Source organism: Pezoporus wallicus, unplaced genomic scaffold, assembly GCF_028554395.1.
Source record: "Pezoporus wallicus isolate ANWC-B61680 ecotype Strahan unplaced genomic scaffold, APGP_CSIRO_Pwel_v1 scaffold_2584, whole genome shotgun sequence".
Classification (NCBI taxonomy): Eukaryota; Metazoa; Chordata; class Aves; order Psittaciformes; family Psittacidae; genus Pezoporus; species Pezoporus wallicus.
The window spans coordinates 1,450,569-1,468,876 of NW_026642851.1; the positions used below are offsets into that span (position 1 = coordinate 1,450,569).

The 18,308-nt window shown below is 44.5% G+C and overlaps 1 protein-coding gene across 3 annotated transcripts in view; it reads left to right on the plus strand.

Moving 5' to 3' along the window:
* Positions 1-12,933, plus strand: part of SLC25A13 (solute carrier family 25 member 13) — a 100,097-nt gene extending 87,164 nt beyond the window's left edge. For all 3 annotated transcript variants that reach the window (XM_057432902.1, XM_057432899.1, XM_057432901.1), the window contains 4 exons: positions 6,629-6,767; positions 10,482-10,640; positions 10,720-10,810; positions 11,716-12,933. In XM_057432902.1, the coding sequence (XP_057288885.1) occupies positions 6,629-6,767; positions 10,482-10,640; positions 10,720-10,810; positions 11,716-11,905 (579 nt within the window). In that variant the 3' untranslated portion in view covers positions 11,906-12,933. The remainder of the gene's footprint in view (positions 1-6,628; positions 6,768-10,481; positions 10,641-10,719; positions 10,811-11,715) is intronic.
* The last annotated feature ends 5,375 nt before the right edge of the window (positions 12,934-18,308 follow it).

The window sequence follows — 18,308 nt, forward strand, 5'->3', positions numbered from 1 at the left end:
CATCCAGCTGAATGAATCTTTTATTGATTATGATCATAATTATCCTGGTATTCTAGTCCAAATGAGTAGCTCTTTGATGTTCACTGAGAAGCTGGCTTGCATAATTTTGATGCCCCTTTGAATTAGTGAGATTAATATTTGAGTCATTCATTGGCATGTTAACGTATTGCTCTAATTGTGCTAGTGACACAAAACAGTAGTACTCTGCCGAGATAGATCTCTGCTCTGTGTTCCACTCTACTTGCAGACCTGATGATCACTCAGCCTCAGCCTGTATTGTTGCAAGGGGCCTTTCCAATCCAGATGCAGGACTTTGCATTAGCTGATTTGAATTTAATGATGTTCTTGTCAACCTGTTTCTCCATCCTGTGCAGACGTCTCTGAGTAGCAGCCCTGCCCTATAGCACACTATCTACTCTCCCAGTGCAGTATCATCCACTAATCTGAGAGTCCAGCTCATGTGCAATCTCAGAATCCTTTCTTGTAGTCAAGGTGTACAACATCCATTGCTGAACTCTCATCCACAAGTCTGGCAAACAGGGTGGTCAGCTGCAATTTGGTAAATCCATATAGGCTCTTCCTTACCTATCTCTTGCCCTTCATATGCTTGGAAATGGCTTCCAGGAGCATTTGCTCCATAAAGCTCCTAGGGACATAGGTGTGCCCAAACTGCTTCTAGTTTCCCAGATCTTCCTTCTTGCTCTTCTTCAAGATGGGTGTGATGTTTTTCCAGTCATCAGAACCCCCTTGGGAGACGACCTTTTGAAGGTAATAACAGCCTCACAATGACATCAGCCAGCTATCTGAGCTTCACTGAAGGTATATGTTCTGGTCTCACAGATTGTCTATGTGCACATGGCTTAAGTGCTCTGTCTATAGGTAATGCTGTGCTCCTGCAGACTTTTCTGGTAAGCTCATGGAGCTGAGAGGCCTGAGGGCAGATTTTACTAGTAAAAAGCAAGGCAAAAGTGATTTCCTGCCCCCATGGAGCAACAGCCTCACAATTTATTTAGTTGTCCTTTTGCTGCTCATGTGCTTACAGAAGCCCCTTCTACTCCCCCTTTCCATCCCTTACTGGGTCAAGCTCCAGGTGACCCTTGGCTTTTTTAACTCAATTGCTGCATGCCCAGGCAGTGGTTCTGTATTTCTCTTGCGTAGGCCATGCCCACCTTTTCTTCCTTTTTATTTTCCGCATTTGAGCTCAATCATGAGTTTCTTGTTCATCCATGCTGGCCTTTTGACATGGTTGCTCAGTTTTCTGCGCAGTGAATTGGAACATCCTAGTGCTTTGAGGAGGCTGTCCTTGAAGATCAGTGTTACCTTGGTGTACCTCTTTATCTCAAAGAGTATTTATTTAGGGGAAAATTGCTATCACGATGCATAGAGGTCTAGGTCAGATAGTTTAGATTCTCTTCCTTCCCCACCAAGAACTAAAGACCAGTAGGTCCGGAGAAACAGAAGGGTCATAGTAAGCACAACAATTAAAAGTCAGAGCTTCCTCCTAGACTCACTGTCCCTTCACTGGGTGTTCAGATACTGGCAATTCTGTAATGATCTGCAGCTTAGAAATGAAATACATGTGAATTCCAGCAATAAAATGATTTGACACGTACAGCTCGTTAAGCTAACTGCTGGCTGGAACCCCTGTAGTTCTTTAAAGCTAGAAAGCAAATATTTTTTTTCAGCCTTTGTCAAAAATTCTGAACTACTTGTGTAAATAAGTATTTTAAAACACTGTACTTCTCAAGCCCCAGCTGCTTCTTTGGGGAGGCACAAACCAGCACTTTTGCAGAAGGAATTTGTTTCCTCTATTTGTCGTCTTTCTGCCAGTAATTGTTGCTGTGAAAGCACCAGTGCATGCAAGCTTAAGACTAGTAAATTCTTCTTTAGCTACAGATGTTCTGTAGATGACAGCTATTCTTAAAAATAGAGAAACAACATATCCCAGGCAGGGAGAATACAATTTAACCTAATGCAAAATGTCATTTGTGTTGGCACAAATGGGAAAAGATACATTTCTGGTTTTCAGTGGTTTTAATATGTTTCGTTTAGTTTCTGGTCACAGTTGAATGTTGAAGTAATTGTACAAGATAAGCTAATACATTTTCTGTCTCCTGCCTGTCTTACAGAGTAATATGCGTAAAGTCCCGTTAAAGACAGTTGAATTTATATTGTGTTGGTTTTGAAAGACATCTTTAAAGTGCTAATGTAAATATGTACTCTAAGTACAGCTACTTATTTTGTACCTCATAGAAACTCATATCCATAAAATATCTGCCATAAAGTGTTTAATAAAATGTTAATCCTTCTATAAGTAATCATTCTGAATAGTGCTTTACAGTATAACAGACAGTGCCAGAGCATAATTTTGCACAACAAAGTTACTGTGTGATCCCAAGAAGAAGGTAAATAATACATTAGTATATGATACTTCAGGGAAAGGATACAAGGATATGTTGGTTGTAGTAATGATTACAATCGCTAGAAGGTATTTAGCTCAGATTTGTGCTGTGGCTGATATTGCCAACACAATTTGCATTTCCAAAACTAGTGGAAAAGCTTCCAAAAGTCTCTTCATTTGTTTGACACCTTCATAAACGCGCTTCTGGTGTGTTGACCTGGAAGGTGTAATCTCTGGTGACAGGATGTATACCGAGCATTGATAACAGCTGAGGTATTTCACCTCTTGAAGTTGTGGGCTTACAGCAGGATGATAAACATAGGAAATGCACTAGTAAAAGGTTTGGGTTGCATTAATTTGCATCCACTGTGACTATTTGTGACTGTTCTCATATGTGAGAACCTGCTCTTCAGAAATTTTCTTTGAAAACCGAGAAAAAGGGCCTTTCAGCTAGGAAGTGCAGTATTTTTTATCTGCAAACTGAGTCTGAGTTTCTGGCGCAGCATTTAAAATCAGGCGGTTTATTCCTCTAACTTGATACGCTAAATCAGTTTCATATTTTGGTTGGTATAAATATAGTTGAATAAAACCCTATAGCAGCTTTAAAGGCAATGTCATTTTACAGTATAAAAAATTACAGCCCTTGAAAGCAAATGCCAGTAATATTTGACTGACTGTTACAAAACCTGTTAGGTGCTGTTAGGGCTCTGATTCCAAAGGGTTGAGTCTGTAGTAAAACCCAAGAAGAATGCAAAATGATCAAGAAATGACATGCTGCCTATTGTTTGTAGCTATAGGATCAAAATAACAATTATACATGCCAAATAAATTCTAAACCTGTAAAGGAGAAAAAGGGGGTGGCTGTAAGTACAGGTGCCAGAAGCATTAAATAACCCTCTCAGACAAGGTGCACCACTGTTGTCTTGAATGCTGCTAGGTCCCCTCAGTCTGGCATTTTTCCCCCTGCACTAGACAATGTGCATTCACTGCAGGAGACTAGGTTAAGCCTGCGTCTCCCAGACCTGCCGGCTCCTTCTGCCCAACCCGACACAGAGATGCCTTTGTCAGTATAATTACCTTCCCCTTGTAGTAGAAATGGTTTGTTTAGAGCCTTATTTGCAGGTAGAGCTGGTATAAGCAGGAATTAGCATGCTAAAGAACCTGCCCCGGCACTGACTTGGGTTTATTTATCAGAATCGTTGACAATCAGGGTTTTTTTTCCCTCCATTGGTTTATTCAGTGAGATACTATCCGAGATTAAGAGCTTTAAGGTTATTAAAGAGATTGAAGATGGGAGCCAACTGGCTGTTGTGTGAGGGAGGCGCATGTCACGGTGTGTAGGATCTCCCAGCAATTTCATGCCTGGCAGGTCTGCACCTTGGCTGCCAGAATAAACGTGGGGCGGATGATCCTTACAGCTTTCTGGGGACTGATTAAAACTCCTTTTGGCTTTCAGCACGTTGTCCACATCAAAAAGGTGCGAGAAGTAAAATAAATGTTTCTTTTGCTTTTCAAGATACTGTGGCCAATCTCCCTAAGCCTTCCTAATTGGCCTAGGCTGGTTGCGGATGATTAACTTGAAGTTAAATGAGGCCTGCTTTTAAACATGCTTTCCCAGACTTTAAACGGAACGATGGGGGGAAACTTTAGACTGTTGCGATGCTGGACGGGAGCCAAGCTGGGTTATTATTAAAGTGGATCCAAGTTTTGATCCAGGTTTTGTTTACACTGAGCCAACTAAGTTGATGGACATCCCTCCCTCTCTGTGTGCTTGAACATATATTATTGGTGATATTAAGAATATGCCATTTCTGCCCATGAAAAAGAGCCTTTTAATGAAGGGGGAAGAATAGTAGTAGCTTGGCTCGAGTTAAGAGTTGCTTGCATTTGGAGTTTGCTGATTCCTGTAAGTTATTTTAACTATGTTAAGATATTTCAGAGTATGAAAAAAATGCAGAGGAAAAAAAATGTGCTCAGTGTTTAATGACAGCATTGCAAAGAAAATAAAAGTAATGTGTCCTGAGGGCAAAGGCAGTGAGGAGATTTGCTCTGAGTGAAAGCATACTCTAAAAATATATCTTTGAAGAAACCATGTTGGTCTGTGAATGTTTCGTTAGTGAGTTTCATTATTTTTCTGCGAGGTGAATACAGTGCAGACATTTGATCATTCAAAAGTGTTTTTTTTTTCATGCAGAATTCAGTTAAACCCTAGTCTTCTCTTTTTATGTGAAGGTTAAAGGTAAACTGTAAAATGGGTTTCTGTTGGGCAGGAGAGGCCAGAATTCTCGTGTCTCTGGTGAATACAAAAGATTCACGTTCTGTGTGCCCTCCAGATAAAGTGTATGGGCTTTGCAGGTAATTTTGAGAAGAGAATCCAGCCCAGCATCGCTTTGTCCTGTGGCTGATAACCGCATTTGGCGTGGGTACATAGCAGAGCGGCTGCAGCAGCAGCGCTTTGAGTTCCTTTATGGCATTTTCCTTAGTGTATCTAGAAAGACATAATGAGAACCAGCAACTGGCAGCATACATCAGACAAATCCAGCAGAGCCACAAGGCAAAGGGTCTGAACAGCAGGACTCATTAACCTCCGAACAGACTGTCAGGGGAGGCAGTCAGTTCTCCGTCTGAAAATGTCAAGAAATAAGTCGGGAAGCGCAGTGAAGAGCAGCCGGGGCTGGAGCAGGGCAGGTTGTGCTCAGCACGTTGGGTGACTGACTCTGTGACACACGGAAGGTCTGACTAGAAGATCTAATGGCTGGTTTTTGATAAATCTGTATTTCCTCAGAGGCATTCTCTGACTGCAGAGTGTGCTTATTAGCATCTCTTGAGAGCTGTCTGGCAAGACCTGGTTTTCCTGTCACATATCCTGCTCGCCCACCCCTGCCTTGCTTCGCTGAAAGGCAGTTTTTCTGGCACCTTGCAGCTCTTGTGTCTTTGCTTGATAACCAGCATCCAACTTGGATAAGCTCTATGTTTAAACTGGTATTATAGTACAAGCTAGGCTTCCAGATACATCCAGGCATATCATAAGATCTAATTGAATTCTGTGGCTATTAGTATGTCCCCTGTGAAATGTTTGGCACTGAGCCATGCCCCTTTAGACCTGTGTGCAAGAAAAGTACAGTAACGAGGGCACCCCAGGAGGGCTGTGGATGAACCTCAAGCAGTTTCACCATGCTTCAAAGAGAAGAGGCTTAGGCTCATTCATGAATCATTTCTTTCTCAAGCTTGAACGATTTTATCCATTTTCCAAAGCCACCTCCTGTTTGGGCCTTCCTGCTGGTCTCAGTCCTGGCGTGCTCAGGCTCTGGTGTCCTCTGGATCACCACATTGAGGAAGGGTAGACTGCAAGTCCCTTCTGCTGTTGGAGCATGGATATTTTCTGGTATTTTGTTTTGGTTGACCTTCCCCAGTGGCTTTTCTGCTTTTCTCCCTGCTTGGAAATCAGCTGATGGTTTGCTACGACCCCAAAACTTCCCTTGCCAGTTTGCAACCCTCTTAGACTTGAGACCAGCTGTATTACTTGTAACATTACTGGCTGTTTCTACCACTTAGACAAATTGGTAGTAAGGCAAATTTAACAGTAAGAGCTGAAACTTGCTTGAAACAAACTGTATCCCAGATAACTTGTAATTTAAAAATCACAAGTAAACGATCCTGTTAGTGTTCTATGAAAGGGTTAGTGTTATGGCCCTCCTCTCTCTTGCTTCCCTCTTTCCTACAATACTTGTTGCATTTTCAATTGCAATGCCTGTGCAAATACATGGACAGGGCGCTATTTTCCCTGAAGTATTTATTGTAAGTGGGAATGAAAGGGGACAGACCTGTCCTGTGGCTCAGTCTACTTCAGACACATCCTGAACGTCCACTACAGGTGTATGCCTGCAGTGTCAGCTATTTAACACTCTGCAAAGGTGTTATCAGAGTTTACTCTGACACATGACATTTTCTCTGTTACCAGCAAATAACTACAATACTAGGGAGTGAGGGAGAACAAGTAGACAAGATAAATACAATGACAGAAATTACTGAACCAAGAAACAATACACAGGCTTTCCTCAAGAGGGTGAAATACATGAATCTCTCAAAATTTTGAGAGGATAAATTGCTTTTTCTATAAGCCCTTTGCAACAAAACAAAAAATTGCAATATTGCTCTGTTCTCTGATACTCAGTTTACTGTGTTAAATTTAATCATTCTCCAAACTTGTCCTCTTTTTCAACGCAGGGTGCTAAGGCGTGTTTTTTGCGTGATATCCCCTTCTCTGCCATTTACTTCCCTTGTTATGCTCATTTGAAAGCTTCATTTGCAAATGAAGATGGGAGGGTTAGCCCTGGAAATCTGCTGTTGGCTGGATCAATAGCTGGTAAGTGCCCAAATTTTTTTCTGCATGGCACTGTATTGCACCTGCAGTGCAATAGTTACAGCAGTGAGAACTTGGAAAAGCTCAGAACTATATGCAGTTGTACTGAATTTTGCAATCTTGTGCTCAAATAGCAGCAAGCTTCCATGCTGTAGATTGAGCTGAGGTTAAAAATATACTGTCAGATCCTGGTATAATCATAACATTCAGGAGTCAAAAGAAAGGGAAAGATGTAAGTGCTGATGTTTTGCTATCATATAACATCGTTCCTCATGAAGCTACTGTGCTGGTTTTGGCTATGTCTGACTGACATGTGAAAGTTTTTTTCAAAAGGTTTATAAATAAAATCATGGCATTTGTGAAATTCTTTGATCAAAGGAATCTTGAATTTTGGTGCATGGAGTCTAAAAGCCATGCTAGCAGTACAGCTCTCTGAGTACATGACATAACGTGACAAAATGATGACAGTTACTTGCTACCTACAGTATCCCATGCAATTACTTGGTTTCGTGAGAATTTTACCCTTACCAGTTTTTTAAATACTAAAACAGAGAAGCTTGAAAACATTTCTGCTGTGCCACGGGTTGCTGAGTCCTGGCATACTCAGATGCGACAAAGGTACCAGTGTGATCTTGAGCACTTACTTGGTTTAGTTTGCTACACAGCAGATAGGAGAGCAAAATCATGCTTAACTTGTCACAGATGCATTTAACTTGAGTGCACCAGAGCCTAAGGGAAAAGACACAGACACTCTTTGTACCCTTTTCTTGACTTTGCATCTGCTGCATAGATGCTTCCTGGCATGGCACCCAGCTGCTGCTCCCAAAGGGGACCACCATTTGGTAGCTGCCTTCTGGAATGTGCAGCTTGAGAGTCCTGCTCCTGCTGTGCCCATGGTTTTCCCCTTAGGAAGCAAATGGGATTGAAAAATTTGTGCATCAGGACCCTTGTGGGAGCGTGTAGCAAGCAGGAGGGTCCCATCTGCAGGTATTTCTATTGTGTTCTTTGGGGGCTGCTTGGTCTCTCCAAGCAGCAGCTGAGTTCTCCAGCATGATCCCTTGACAGGCTGCTGTGACCTGCCAGATGAGGAAAATGATGGAGTGGCATAAATCCAGCATAGAGAGATGTTTGAGTTATGTGTTCTCATTTGATTTAAGCTTTCTTCTCCCGGGGGAAACTGCTAGTGGGCAAGATACACAGGGCTGTGTCTCTTAAGGAGCAGGGGCCTTTTATAGCCAGTATCAGGGCTTAGAATAGAGCTAAGGTCAGTTGGTTTGTGTTGTTGAAGCACAGAACTCTGTATTCAGTAGCTCATAGTCCAGAGGAATCGACCTGACGCTAGGAAAACCAACCGTGTTCAAAGACTGCTGCCTAAAAACCCCTTGTCCTGTCCCCTCCCCCACCCCAAACCAGAGCCAGCCTCCAAGCCCCCAACAGGAGCTTAGAGCCAGCTTATTTCTCACCCATTTTAATGGAACAAAACTATTTTTGAACTTCAGATCATATTTACAGACTTGAAACATAAGATGGCATTTTTAAGCCAAGTCATTTCTTAGATTTTCCTATTTTTCTCTTTCTAGCCATTGTCAGGTGATTGCAGACTGAGATAACCATCCCTTTGAAGTTCAGGCACAGAAGCAGTCTTTATTGTTGCTGATATGGCTTACCAAACTAGCTCTAATGTGAATTTTATCCAGTGCTTCCTGTGAATCCCATCCGAGGTTAACTCTCATGAACAAATTACAGTGTTAAAGATACAAAACTCATCGTACTGTTTACAAAACCAAGGAATTTATTTTATTGGGTACAAGTGAAGCATGGTGGGGGTGTATGTGTGCGTTGTTTGGTCACGAGAAAGTCAAGGGGAAGATGAACCAAAAGCCTCATCACCTCTGAAACGCTGGCTTGGTCCCTGGGCTGATGTCTTTGCTCTGGCCGAGGATCTCGCCTGGTCAATGGACTTCAGAGGTGTGTGTGAGCTCTGTCCGGGCGTGGGAAACTCCTCCTTTCCACAGCCCCTGCTGCTGGGATATTCAAGCTGGCCGTGCTCAGATGTGCACCTGCATCCTCTGCCAGTGGGCGTTGCTTGTGTTGAGTGTATTTTCTTCCTTTTCATTGCTGTTAAGGACACATACAACATGCATGTCATCTAGCTTCTGGTTTCCCACTGTTAGCTGGATGTCTCAACCTATTGTGACGCGGCATTTTCTGAGGTGATTCTAACATCAGCTACAGGATCTCTCATTGATTCGCTGTATCTTCCTATTGCCTCCATTAACTTCCTCCCCTTGCTCTTCTTTTTTATTGTCAGCTCCTGCTCTGCCATTTTTCTTACTGTGATTCTAAGCTTCTCATGGCAGTGACCTGTAAATTCCTGTTGGTCTGTAAAGTCTTCCGTACACGTAGCTCCTAAAAATAGGAATTAAAACATTTTTAACTGCAACGTATCCTCAGTAATAAGGAATGAGGAATAAGGAGACGAAAGTCAACATGTAGTGAACAGAATAGTTTCTAAGTGTGTCCTTTGGTTTTCCTTGAAAACACCGGTTGGCTTTTGAAGGACAAAAGTCCGGCTTTAAATTGAAGAGTCAACCAGTATCCTGGTGTGGGTAAGGCTAAGCAGAAGGGAATTTCAGTGTTTCTGGAGTTCAGAAACCTTTGCCAGGTTTTAGCACTTGCCTGCCAGGCTGACCGCTGTGCAAGTTCAGCATGTGAGTTATTTTGGGGGGTCCGGGAGAGGAGGGGGAGGAGTTCTTATTTGTTGATCTGCACACGCTTACATTTCTCAGAGCAGCCTGCAGGAAGGGTGCTCTGGTGCTTGAAGCCAGACCATGCTGGTTTGGACAGACGTTGGTACAGAATTATTAAGACTAAAAAAAAAAAAAAAGCAAAGAAGATTTATGCATCTACATCTGACCAAGTTGGTTTGGAACAGATGCAGAATGGAAAAGTAATAAAACCATAAGAGACAGTGTCTTCTGGGTACAGCCCTGGTGCTTTATTTTTTCTTTTGGCTTCTTTTTTTTCAGTTCTAAACATGGGCAGCCCCTGTTGGGCTAGAGATGGTTTTAGAAATACCACCCATTGGCAATTTTGTATTTTCTTGCTGTCAGTTGATTATCTGCCAGTGTAAATTTAAATCTTCCTCCAAGTGTTCTGCTGAGAATCTGAGCTGTGGCTTTGCAGCCGAGCAGTCTGCCATGCCTAATGAGAAGAATGACCCTTTCTTTAAACCTTCGCTCTCATGCCTTGCTGAGCATGCACAGCATTATCTGGTTCTCGGTGACATTGCTGTGTGAGGGGTTGGGGTATGTGTGTGTGTGCGCAGGCAATTCTAGCACAGTGTGCAGCCGGAATGCCGGAAGCCACAGAGAGGCATGAAAAGGAAAGGGGAAGATCGACCTCACCTCCAAAAACTTTGTGCTTATTGACTATGCAAGTTTATGGTTAGCACTGAAAAACCCAGCCAGTGCCTCCCAGCTCGGCAGGAAGCATGTGATAGATATGGCTGTTCCTTTAGGAGAAGCTCCTTTTGGATGAAGCCACATCCACAGTGACTGCCTCTTGTTGCTCGTTCTCCTTCTCAGCTTCTGCTTAACTCAGTGTGGCTGGATTCTCCTGACATAAGAATGAAAGGCAGGGATACCCCTGGGTGAATGACGTGTAGCGTATGTGGCAAGTCGGTGAATGCCCGCTGATGGTTTCTGTGTTGTGCAGGTATGCCGGCAGCCTCCCTGGTGACCCCTGCAGACGTCATCAAAACAAGACTGCAGGTGGCTGCCCGGGCAGGACAGACTACCTACAGCGGCGTGGTGGACTGCTTTGCCAAGATCCTTCGAGAGGAAGGTCCGAAGGCTCTGTGGAAAGGAGCAGGAGGTGTGTAAAGAGCTTTGGTTACAAAGGGATTTCCAGTTGTGGGTTTTGTCACTGAGGACCTCTTTTATTTTCTTTCAAGCTCGTGTGTTTCGATCTTCTCCTCAGTTTGGTGTAACTCTGGTGACTTATGAGCTACTGCAAAGATGGTTTTATGTGGACTTCGGAGGAGTGTAAGTATGTGGTGTCTGAATCTGCCTGGTACCCTGAGGCTGTGCTTGGTACTGTGAGTCTTGGTGCTCCTCAGCTTGTCAAAGTCAGGGTCTTGCTATTACAGAGGACATGTGGCAAAGGCTTTGTAAATACTGTTTAAGCCACTACACTTGTGGAGGTGAGGATGATATTCCAGTACATGCTTCACAGCAAAACATTGCCGTGTTTTACGTCACCATTTCAAGTTGAGGACCTGTACTAGTGTAAACAGAGACAGTGAGAGGCTAAATAATGGGCTGAGGATTTAACTGCAGGGGAAACATAAGCTGGCAATTTTTCCCTACTTCCTTTGTGATGCCTGCCAGGTCAGGATATGCTCTGCATTAGTCCTCATTAGTTTGGGGGAGGAGCTGTGCCCCTCATTAGGCAGGGCATTTGAGATCCAAAAAAGTCTACAGGTGTTATCAAGACCAAAACCTGTTTACTGGAGCTTCAGCTCTGCTTCCTGTCTTTGTTGATGATATTGCTGTTCAGTGTGATCCCGAGAGCAGCTTCAGGCCATTTATGAATCTTTGGGGACGGTAATTTGAAAGCCACCACAAAAATTACTTAAACTCTACTGGGTTCCTGGATTGGTTGTGCACTGCAGCAGAGACGTACAAACCCCTGCTCCCCTACATTGCACTTTTGCTTAATGCAGTACAAATTTTACCTAGATCTGACCATACTCAATCAACATGAAGGTGCCTAATTGTAATGAAAGGTTTTAAACCAGGGTATTTCTCATTGCATTTTAGCATTTAATTTAATTACTTACTGGGAGGTACACTCAGATGTCCCATTCAGCTTAGTTTATGGAGGAGATTTTTTGTGGGCACTGATTTTACTCCACGGAAATTAATTTATTATTTTTACTATTTTGCAGAAAACCAGCTGGATCAGAGCCAGTTCCTAAATCTAGGATCACGCTCCCTGCTCCTAACCCTGACCATGTTGGTGGTTATAAATTGGCAGTTGCCACTTTTGCAGGGATTGAAAACAAGTTTGGACTTTACCTACCTCGATTTAAGCCATCACCACCTACCTCAAAGGCTGCTGCAGCAGTAGGACCCTAAGTTTATTGCCGTAGGTTTTTTGTTATTAGTTGGGAAAGAGCCACTTTTCTAATTGGTAAATACTTTATTCCTTTAGCTTCTCATCATGTAACAGTTTAGCTTCATTTGAGTTTTAAGATAATTTTCATCTGAAATGTAATCATTTGTCTTTGTGCTTCCTTAACCAGATCACTGTGAAATTCTTACCAGTTGTTTTAAGTTTGGGACCATGAATGTATTTGTCCACATCTGACATGTGCTTGCATTGGGAAGACACTAATTTTAGGTTCTGTTTGCTAGGGAGGGCTGGGTGAGAGCTGTGAACCAGATCATTTTATAGACAGTGCTCCACTGCAGATCACCAGGGCGGATGTCGCACATCGTCACTCAGATGGAAGAACTCAGTGGATATCACGGTGCTCAGAGTGGAATGGTTTCAACTGTACATGGAAATCAGTGATAAACTCAGTGTGTGTCTGTAGAGGTCAGCAAATATATACCCGGTACCTAAGTATGCCAGTACAGCTTTGACTTTTCAAATATGTACACGCACAAGGTCTGTTTCTGGATTGTATTATGAAGCTTTTATGTGGAACATGTTTTTGTAATGGAAACCACATTTATAAATGTTTAGCCGTTGTATTATGTTACTGGTATCAAAATGCTCAAAAGAAAGTGTTATTCTCCATAGTCTTTGCACTTTATGGCAGAACTTTTGGCATTCTACTACACGTACAAGGAAATTTCATAACTAGGTGCCTATCTTGGGTTGCTGGTGTTTGGAATTCAGTTTGTATATGCACTTCTATAGTAAAACGCTGCTTGTTTAAATAACTGCAATAGAAAATTCATGCACTGTATCAATGGTACCTGCCTTAACTGCTGGCTTGTAATTGGCAAATAGGTGGTTTCAGATTCTTATTTACTTCATTGAGTTTAAAGAGATTAAAATACTCTAACAGAAAAGATTTTACTTAATTTTTTGGTGCCTTGCACAGTGTTTAGAAAATTATGTATTTATGAAGATAGAAATAAACCTTTCGAACAGATGCACACATGGTAGGTATTCTGTTACAGAAATAGCATAGTACATCAAATGTCTTGTTCAACTTCAATTACAAAGTTAGGTTAAGATGAAGTTAATGTTTGGAACATGTAGCCTACAAAAACACCTGCAGCTTGAGAACAAATTCCTGAGTTCCCCTCTGTAGAAAAGACATCTGTTGGTGTAGGTGACACTGAAAAAAAGAAACCTCTCCTCAGTCAAAAGCCAGGATTGGGCTAAGGTGTGATATGTTGACCCTGCTTGGCAGGGGGTTGAATAGATGATCTCCAGAGGTCTGTTCCAGCCTTAACAATTCTGTGACTCTGTGACCTTTACTTCTGGGGGGAGGTTGATGTGTTACGAAGAGTCTGACTACCTGGTCAGTTGAAAACACTGCTGGGTGTCTCCTCGGATACCTCTTACGACCAGGAAGAATTTGATCTTGCTTGTCTTCGTGGGGTGAGTGGTGGGTGCCTTCAACAGTGACTATAAACTGAGGGAGTGGATAGACGCAGCGTCTTTGCAGAAGAATGAGTGAGGTATGCGGTGTCGAGTTGTTGTACTATGACTTATAGAAATACTGAAGTGGAAATCACTCTGTTCCTCTATTTGTGTTTGGCTCATCATGAAAATGATTCTCTTGGGCCGATTTGCATTTTAAAGTTACAAGTGAAATGGAATTGTGGCAGGACTAGCATCTGCAGTACATGAGTGCGAGGGGAGAAGATGACATCTGCCTGCAGCTGCATCTTGGGTCTGTCTAAGCCGGTGTGCAGAGGCTGTGCCAGGCTCTGACAGATGCTGGCTTCTACTTCCCAGCCCAGTATATCTGAATCTCCCCAGATGACAGCTCCTTCATTTCAGAAATGGGGGAAAAAAGCTGACCCTTGTATTACTCCAGAATTAACTGTCAGATTTTTGGTTTTGGCTTGTCATAAAAGTTAAACTTTCTGACTGGGAGATGCCTGTGCGTGACACCTGAGATTTCAGGCTATTTAAGAGCTGGTTTTACACTTCTTCCCTCACTTTTGCCTAATGTGCCTTGTCAGGGGTTTCTGTGGAAAGTCAGCAGCTCAGGGAAGACATGAGAGTGCTGTGCCGCACATCCGGGGATGCCGCACATCCTCCCTGTCCTGAGACAGGAGGTTCCTGGCCATGAGCATAGGTTCAACAGCAGCTGCTCCCTCCCAGTCAGAGCAGGACACCGGCCATCCTGGCCAGAGCACTCTCCAATGCTGCCGGACTGCAGCGCAGCTGGCGCCTCGCAGCCACCAACAGGACAGGGACTGGAGCTGGGTTATTGTCAGACTTGCACAACTTCTTGGCTCGTGTGATAAAGACTGTTGCTTGTGTTTGACAAAAGAAATCAGAGCTCAGTGCAATTCATTCCCTGCCTACCAGTGACCTCTCTTTCCCAGGCCTGGGAGTATGCCTGTGATTTATCCTTTGTTCTAGGGGTGAAGGAGCAATGCTACCAGTGCAGGAGAAATCTCTCCTGTGGCAGGTCCACTTCAGAAGGCCACACAGCCTTTATCTTCTCCCTGGCTGGAAACATGAGCAAGGCCGGACTGACACCCCCCAGCAAAACCCATGGTGGCTCTCCTCTTCGCCATTAACTGCCTTCTGGGGGGTGGTTCTGTCCTTCTGCCCTTCTTTTCAGGGCCAGCAGATGATAGAGGCAGGGGCAGAACAGTTGAAGAGCCAGTGACTGCTTCATTATCATGCAACTCAGTTTAAAATGTTTCAAAGCACACTACAGCACTGCCCAGAGATCTTGGGGATGATCTGTGCCCACAGTCGGCTTCCTCCAGACACAAAAGGATGCATTCCTGCTCTGAAAAGCTCACAGGCCAAGAAGTTGTCAGATTGCCTTGCAAACAAACAAAAGGCCCCAGGGACAATGTTCAGTGTTTAGATGTTTGTCCTCTTCATGTTTCTGGGCGAGTTATGCAAAGTGTGGGAGGACTGGGATAAAATGTAACTGCGCTTGCTTCCTGCAGGCTGGATAAGTCCCGGTGACAGCGCTTCCAGGCAAAAGAAATGATCCAGTATTGGTGATGTTACCTATGGCCATGAGAGCAGGGTAGGGATGCCTCTGAAGCAGTTACCCCCTGCTTGTGTTTCTCAGCCCAGCAGAAGCTGAGGGATGCTTTTCTGCCTGGTCCCCGGGGATTGGGTTGGGTTTAAGCTGACTATTGACAGTTTGCAGGGATGCGTTTGTGAGCAAACATACCACAGGCTTCAAAAATAGCACGGGCAGGTTTCTAAACCTGCTAAAAATACAAAATCTGACAGACGGCTCTGCATCTTCCTCAGGAGGGGACAGGCTGCTCAGGAATGACCTGCCATACACCCCATGGTGTGCACACACATCATGCTGCTTGCTGCTGAGCTGCTTGGCTCGCCACTGCACACGTGGCAGAGGGATGAGCAGGAATCTGCCAACCTCGATGTTCAAACACCACTGTGAAATTCAGACTTTGTGGTTCAAATATTTCAGGGATCGGTGTTGGGACCGGTCTTGTTCAACATCTTTGTCGCTGACATGGACAGTGGGATTGAGTGCGCCCTCAGCAAGTTTGCCGATGACACCAAGCTGTGTGGTCCGGTTGATACGCTGGAGGGAAGGAATGCCATCCAGAGGGACCTCGACACGCTTGTGAGGTGGGCTGATGCCAACCTCATGAAGTTTAACCATGCCAAGTGCAAGGTCCTACACAAACATAAACACATGCTGTGCAGAGACTGGATTGAGAGCAGCCCTGAGCAGAAGGACTTGTTGGATGAGAAACTTAACATGAGCCGGCTTCAGTGTGCACTCCCAGCCCAGAAAGCCAACCGTATCCTGGGCTGCATCAAAAGGAGCGTGACCAGCAGGTTGAAGGAGGTGATCCTAACCCTCTGCTCTGGTGAGACCCCACCTGCAGTACTGTGCTCAGCTTTGGGCCCTCAATACAAGAGAGACATGGACCTGTTGGAGCGAGTCCAGAGGAGGCCACAAAGAAGCTCCAAGAGTTTGAGCACCTCACCTGTGAACTCAGGCAGAGAGAGTTGGGTTCTTCAGCCTGGAGAAGAGAAGGCTGTAGGGAGACCTTAAGAGCAGCTTTCCAGTGCCTAAAGGGGGACTACAAGAATTCTGAAGAGGGACTTTTGACAAGGGCATGTAGTGATAGAACAGGAGGTCATGGCTTTAAACAGAAGGAGGGTAGATTTAGATCAGACATTAAGAAGAAATTCTTCACTGTGAGGGTGGTGAGGCCCTGGCACAGGCTTCCCAGAGAAGCTGTTGCTGCCCACCCCTGGCAGTGTTCAAGGCCAGGTTGGACGGGGCTTCCAGTATCAAGACTTTGCTGAAAAAAACAAGATTTGCTGGAAATAGAGGGTAATTATGTATTTACTTCCCTACCGGGCCGATTTTGAGGAACATCTGTCATGCCGGTTCTTTTGGAAAGCCGGTGAGGGGGAGCGATTTGTTTAGCAGGAGGAAAATCAATCGTACAAACAAAAATTGTTGGAGATTCCTGGGAAGGCACAACAGGGGCTGGTCAGAAACTGCACTGAAGAGCAGCCGCGACCAACAGAAGGGGAGTAAGTGCCTCTTGTTCTTACTGGGTGCTCTTCCCTCTGCTTCAGCTGCTTGTAATGGTCCTTTCATACTGTTTTCTGTGGAAATCTGGATCTGTTCATTGTTCCTTCTGTGTACTGCTGAACCCCTCTCAAAAAGGAGAGAAGAATAAAAAGAGGGATTTCGGTCGTATTCATTTGCACACAGCAGCAAATGCTGAAGGTCTTCTGAGGCTGCTCTTAAAACCATTTTACAAGCTGTTAATGCCATAAAATGGGGAGAATTGGAAGGCGAACATGCAGAACATGCAGTCCCCCCCTTAGGTTCCAAAACCTGAACGGCAGTATGAAAAAAGTGGAAGCACATTTGCCAACCATTTCCACTGCGCTGATTATGGTGTATGGGAGACATTGTAGGTCAAACACCCTTCCGTTTACAACCCTCACACAGCATACCCCACACTGTCAGATGTGTGTGTACCATAGGGGCAGAAGGGCAGTGAGTGTCCCACCTCTCCTCATCAGCCACATCACGAGTCTGCTGTGTGTGCATCTGCACTCTGTGTGTTCCTAATCTTGTGTTCCATTAATGGCCAATGTGCATCTCCCACCCCCTTCCCCTTTGCACTTTGTGTCCCCACATACACAGACGACACTTACATGTGCCTTTGGAAACAGAGAGAAATTGGATAAAAACAACCCAGAGATGATATCTAAGCTACTGCTTCACAAGTATCTCACCTGGTTGTTCCTTAGCATTCGCTTTTAAGGTACGACAGTGCTGTGAGTGCTACATTGGTTCTTCGGGACAGCTCCCAGAGTACCCAGGGAAGCAGGAGGAACACAAAGCTCCCTCACGTGTGGCTCTGCTCTCAGAGCCACCAGACGATGACAAAGGTATCTATGCTCTGTAAACTAGTTCATCTGATGGAAGATGCCGCTTACCACAACCCCTGTCCACAGGCACGGGGACGTATCTTCAGGTCCCACCATGAAGAAGAAACTAGCCTGTACACTCTCACTGGGAGTTATTCCTAACCATTGAGAGGATAAGGGAAATCCAGCTTCTCCATAGGATTCATTTTCTTAGCCTACTCTGGCTTTTAGCAGTGCAGGGGTTTGGCCATAGCTCTGAAGAACATTAGATGAGACATTCCTCAGCATGACTGCCCAAAGACGAGCTGTGGTTCCCTCCAGATTTACATACAAAATCTTTGCAACTGTCTGACTTTCATATTTCTTGCTGTAATGGTTCACCTGCCTGTCCAAGGGACTGTGAGCCACTGCCTAACCCATGTGTTGCAGCCGTGCTCTGCCTCAGTACAATGGTGAGATGTGAACACAACCAGCAGCCTCACCACCAAGGTGTCCCTCTGGGCACTTGGTGAGATCAGGCTGCGCACGTTTCTTTGCTCAAGCCACAAGAGTTTGTCATAAAGGAGAATATTCCCTTGTTCCCTGCCCCAGCCCGTCTCTTCATACAGTTTAGGAGGTCTTGTCCTTCTCATTCCTTTTCTTTTAGCGCATATGGCAACACGGTGCTGCTCTGCATGTGCACAGCCAAGGATAGAGGGAAAAAACAGACATGAATCAAGCCTAGAAGCTGACGTGGATCACTGTCTGCTCATGTAAGATCTGTAGCAGGATCTGATGCATGTGAGGCCATTGCTGGGCAGTCCCTGTAGCAAAGGCCTCTATTCCCATGGCAGTTGCATGAGCATTTTGTGAGTCAGGGCAGTCACATTATCCCAGTGACTGGTAATGAACACGCTGAGTGCTGCTGGCAAGGAAAGATGAACCACACTGCGACAGGAC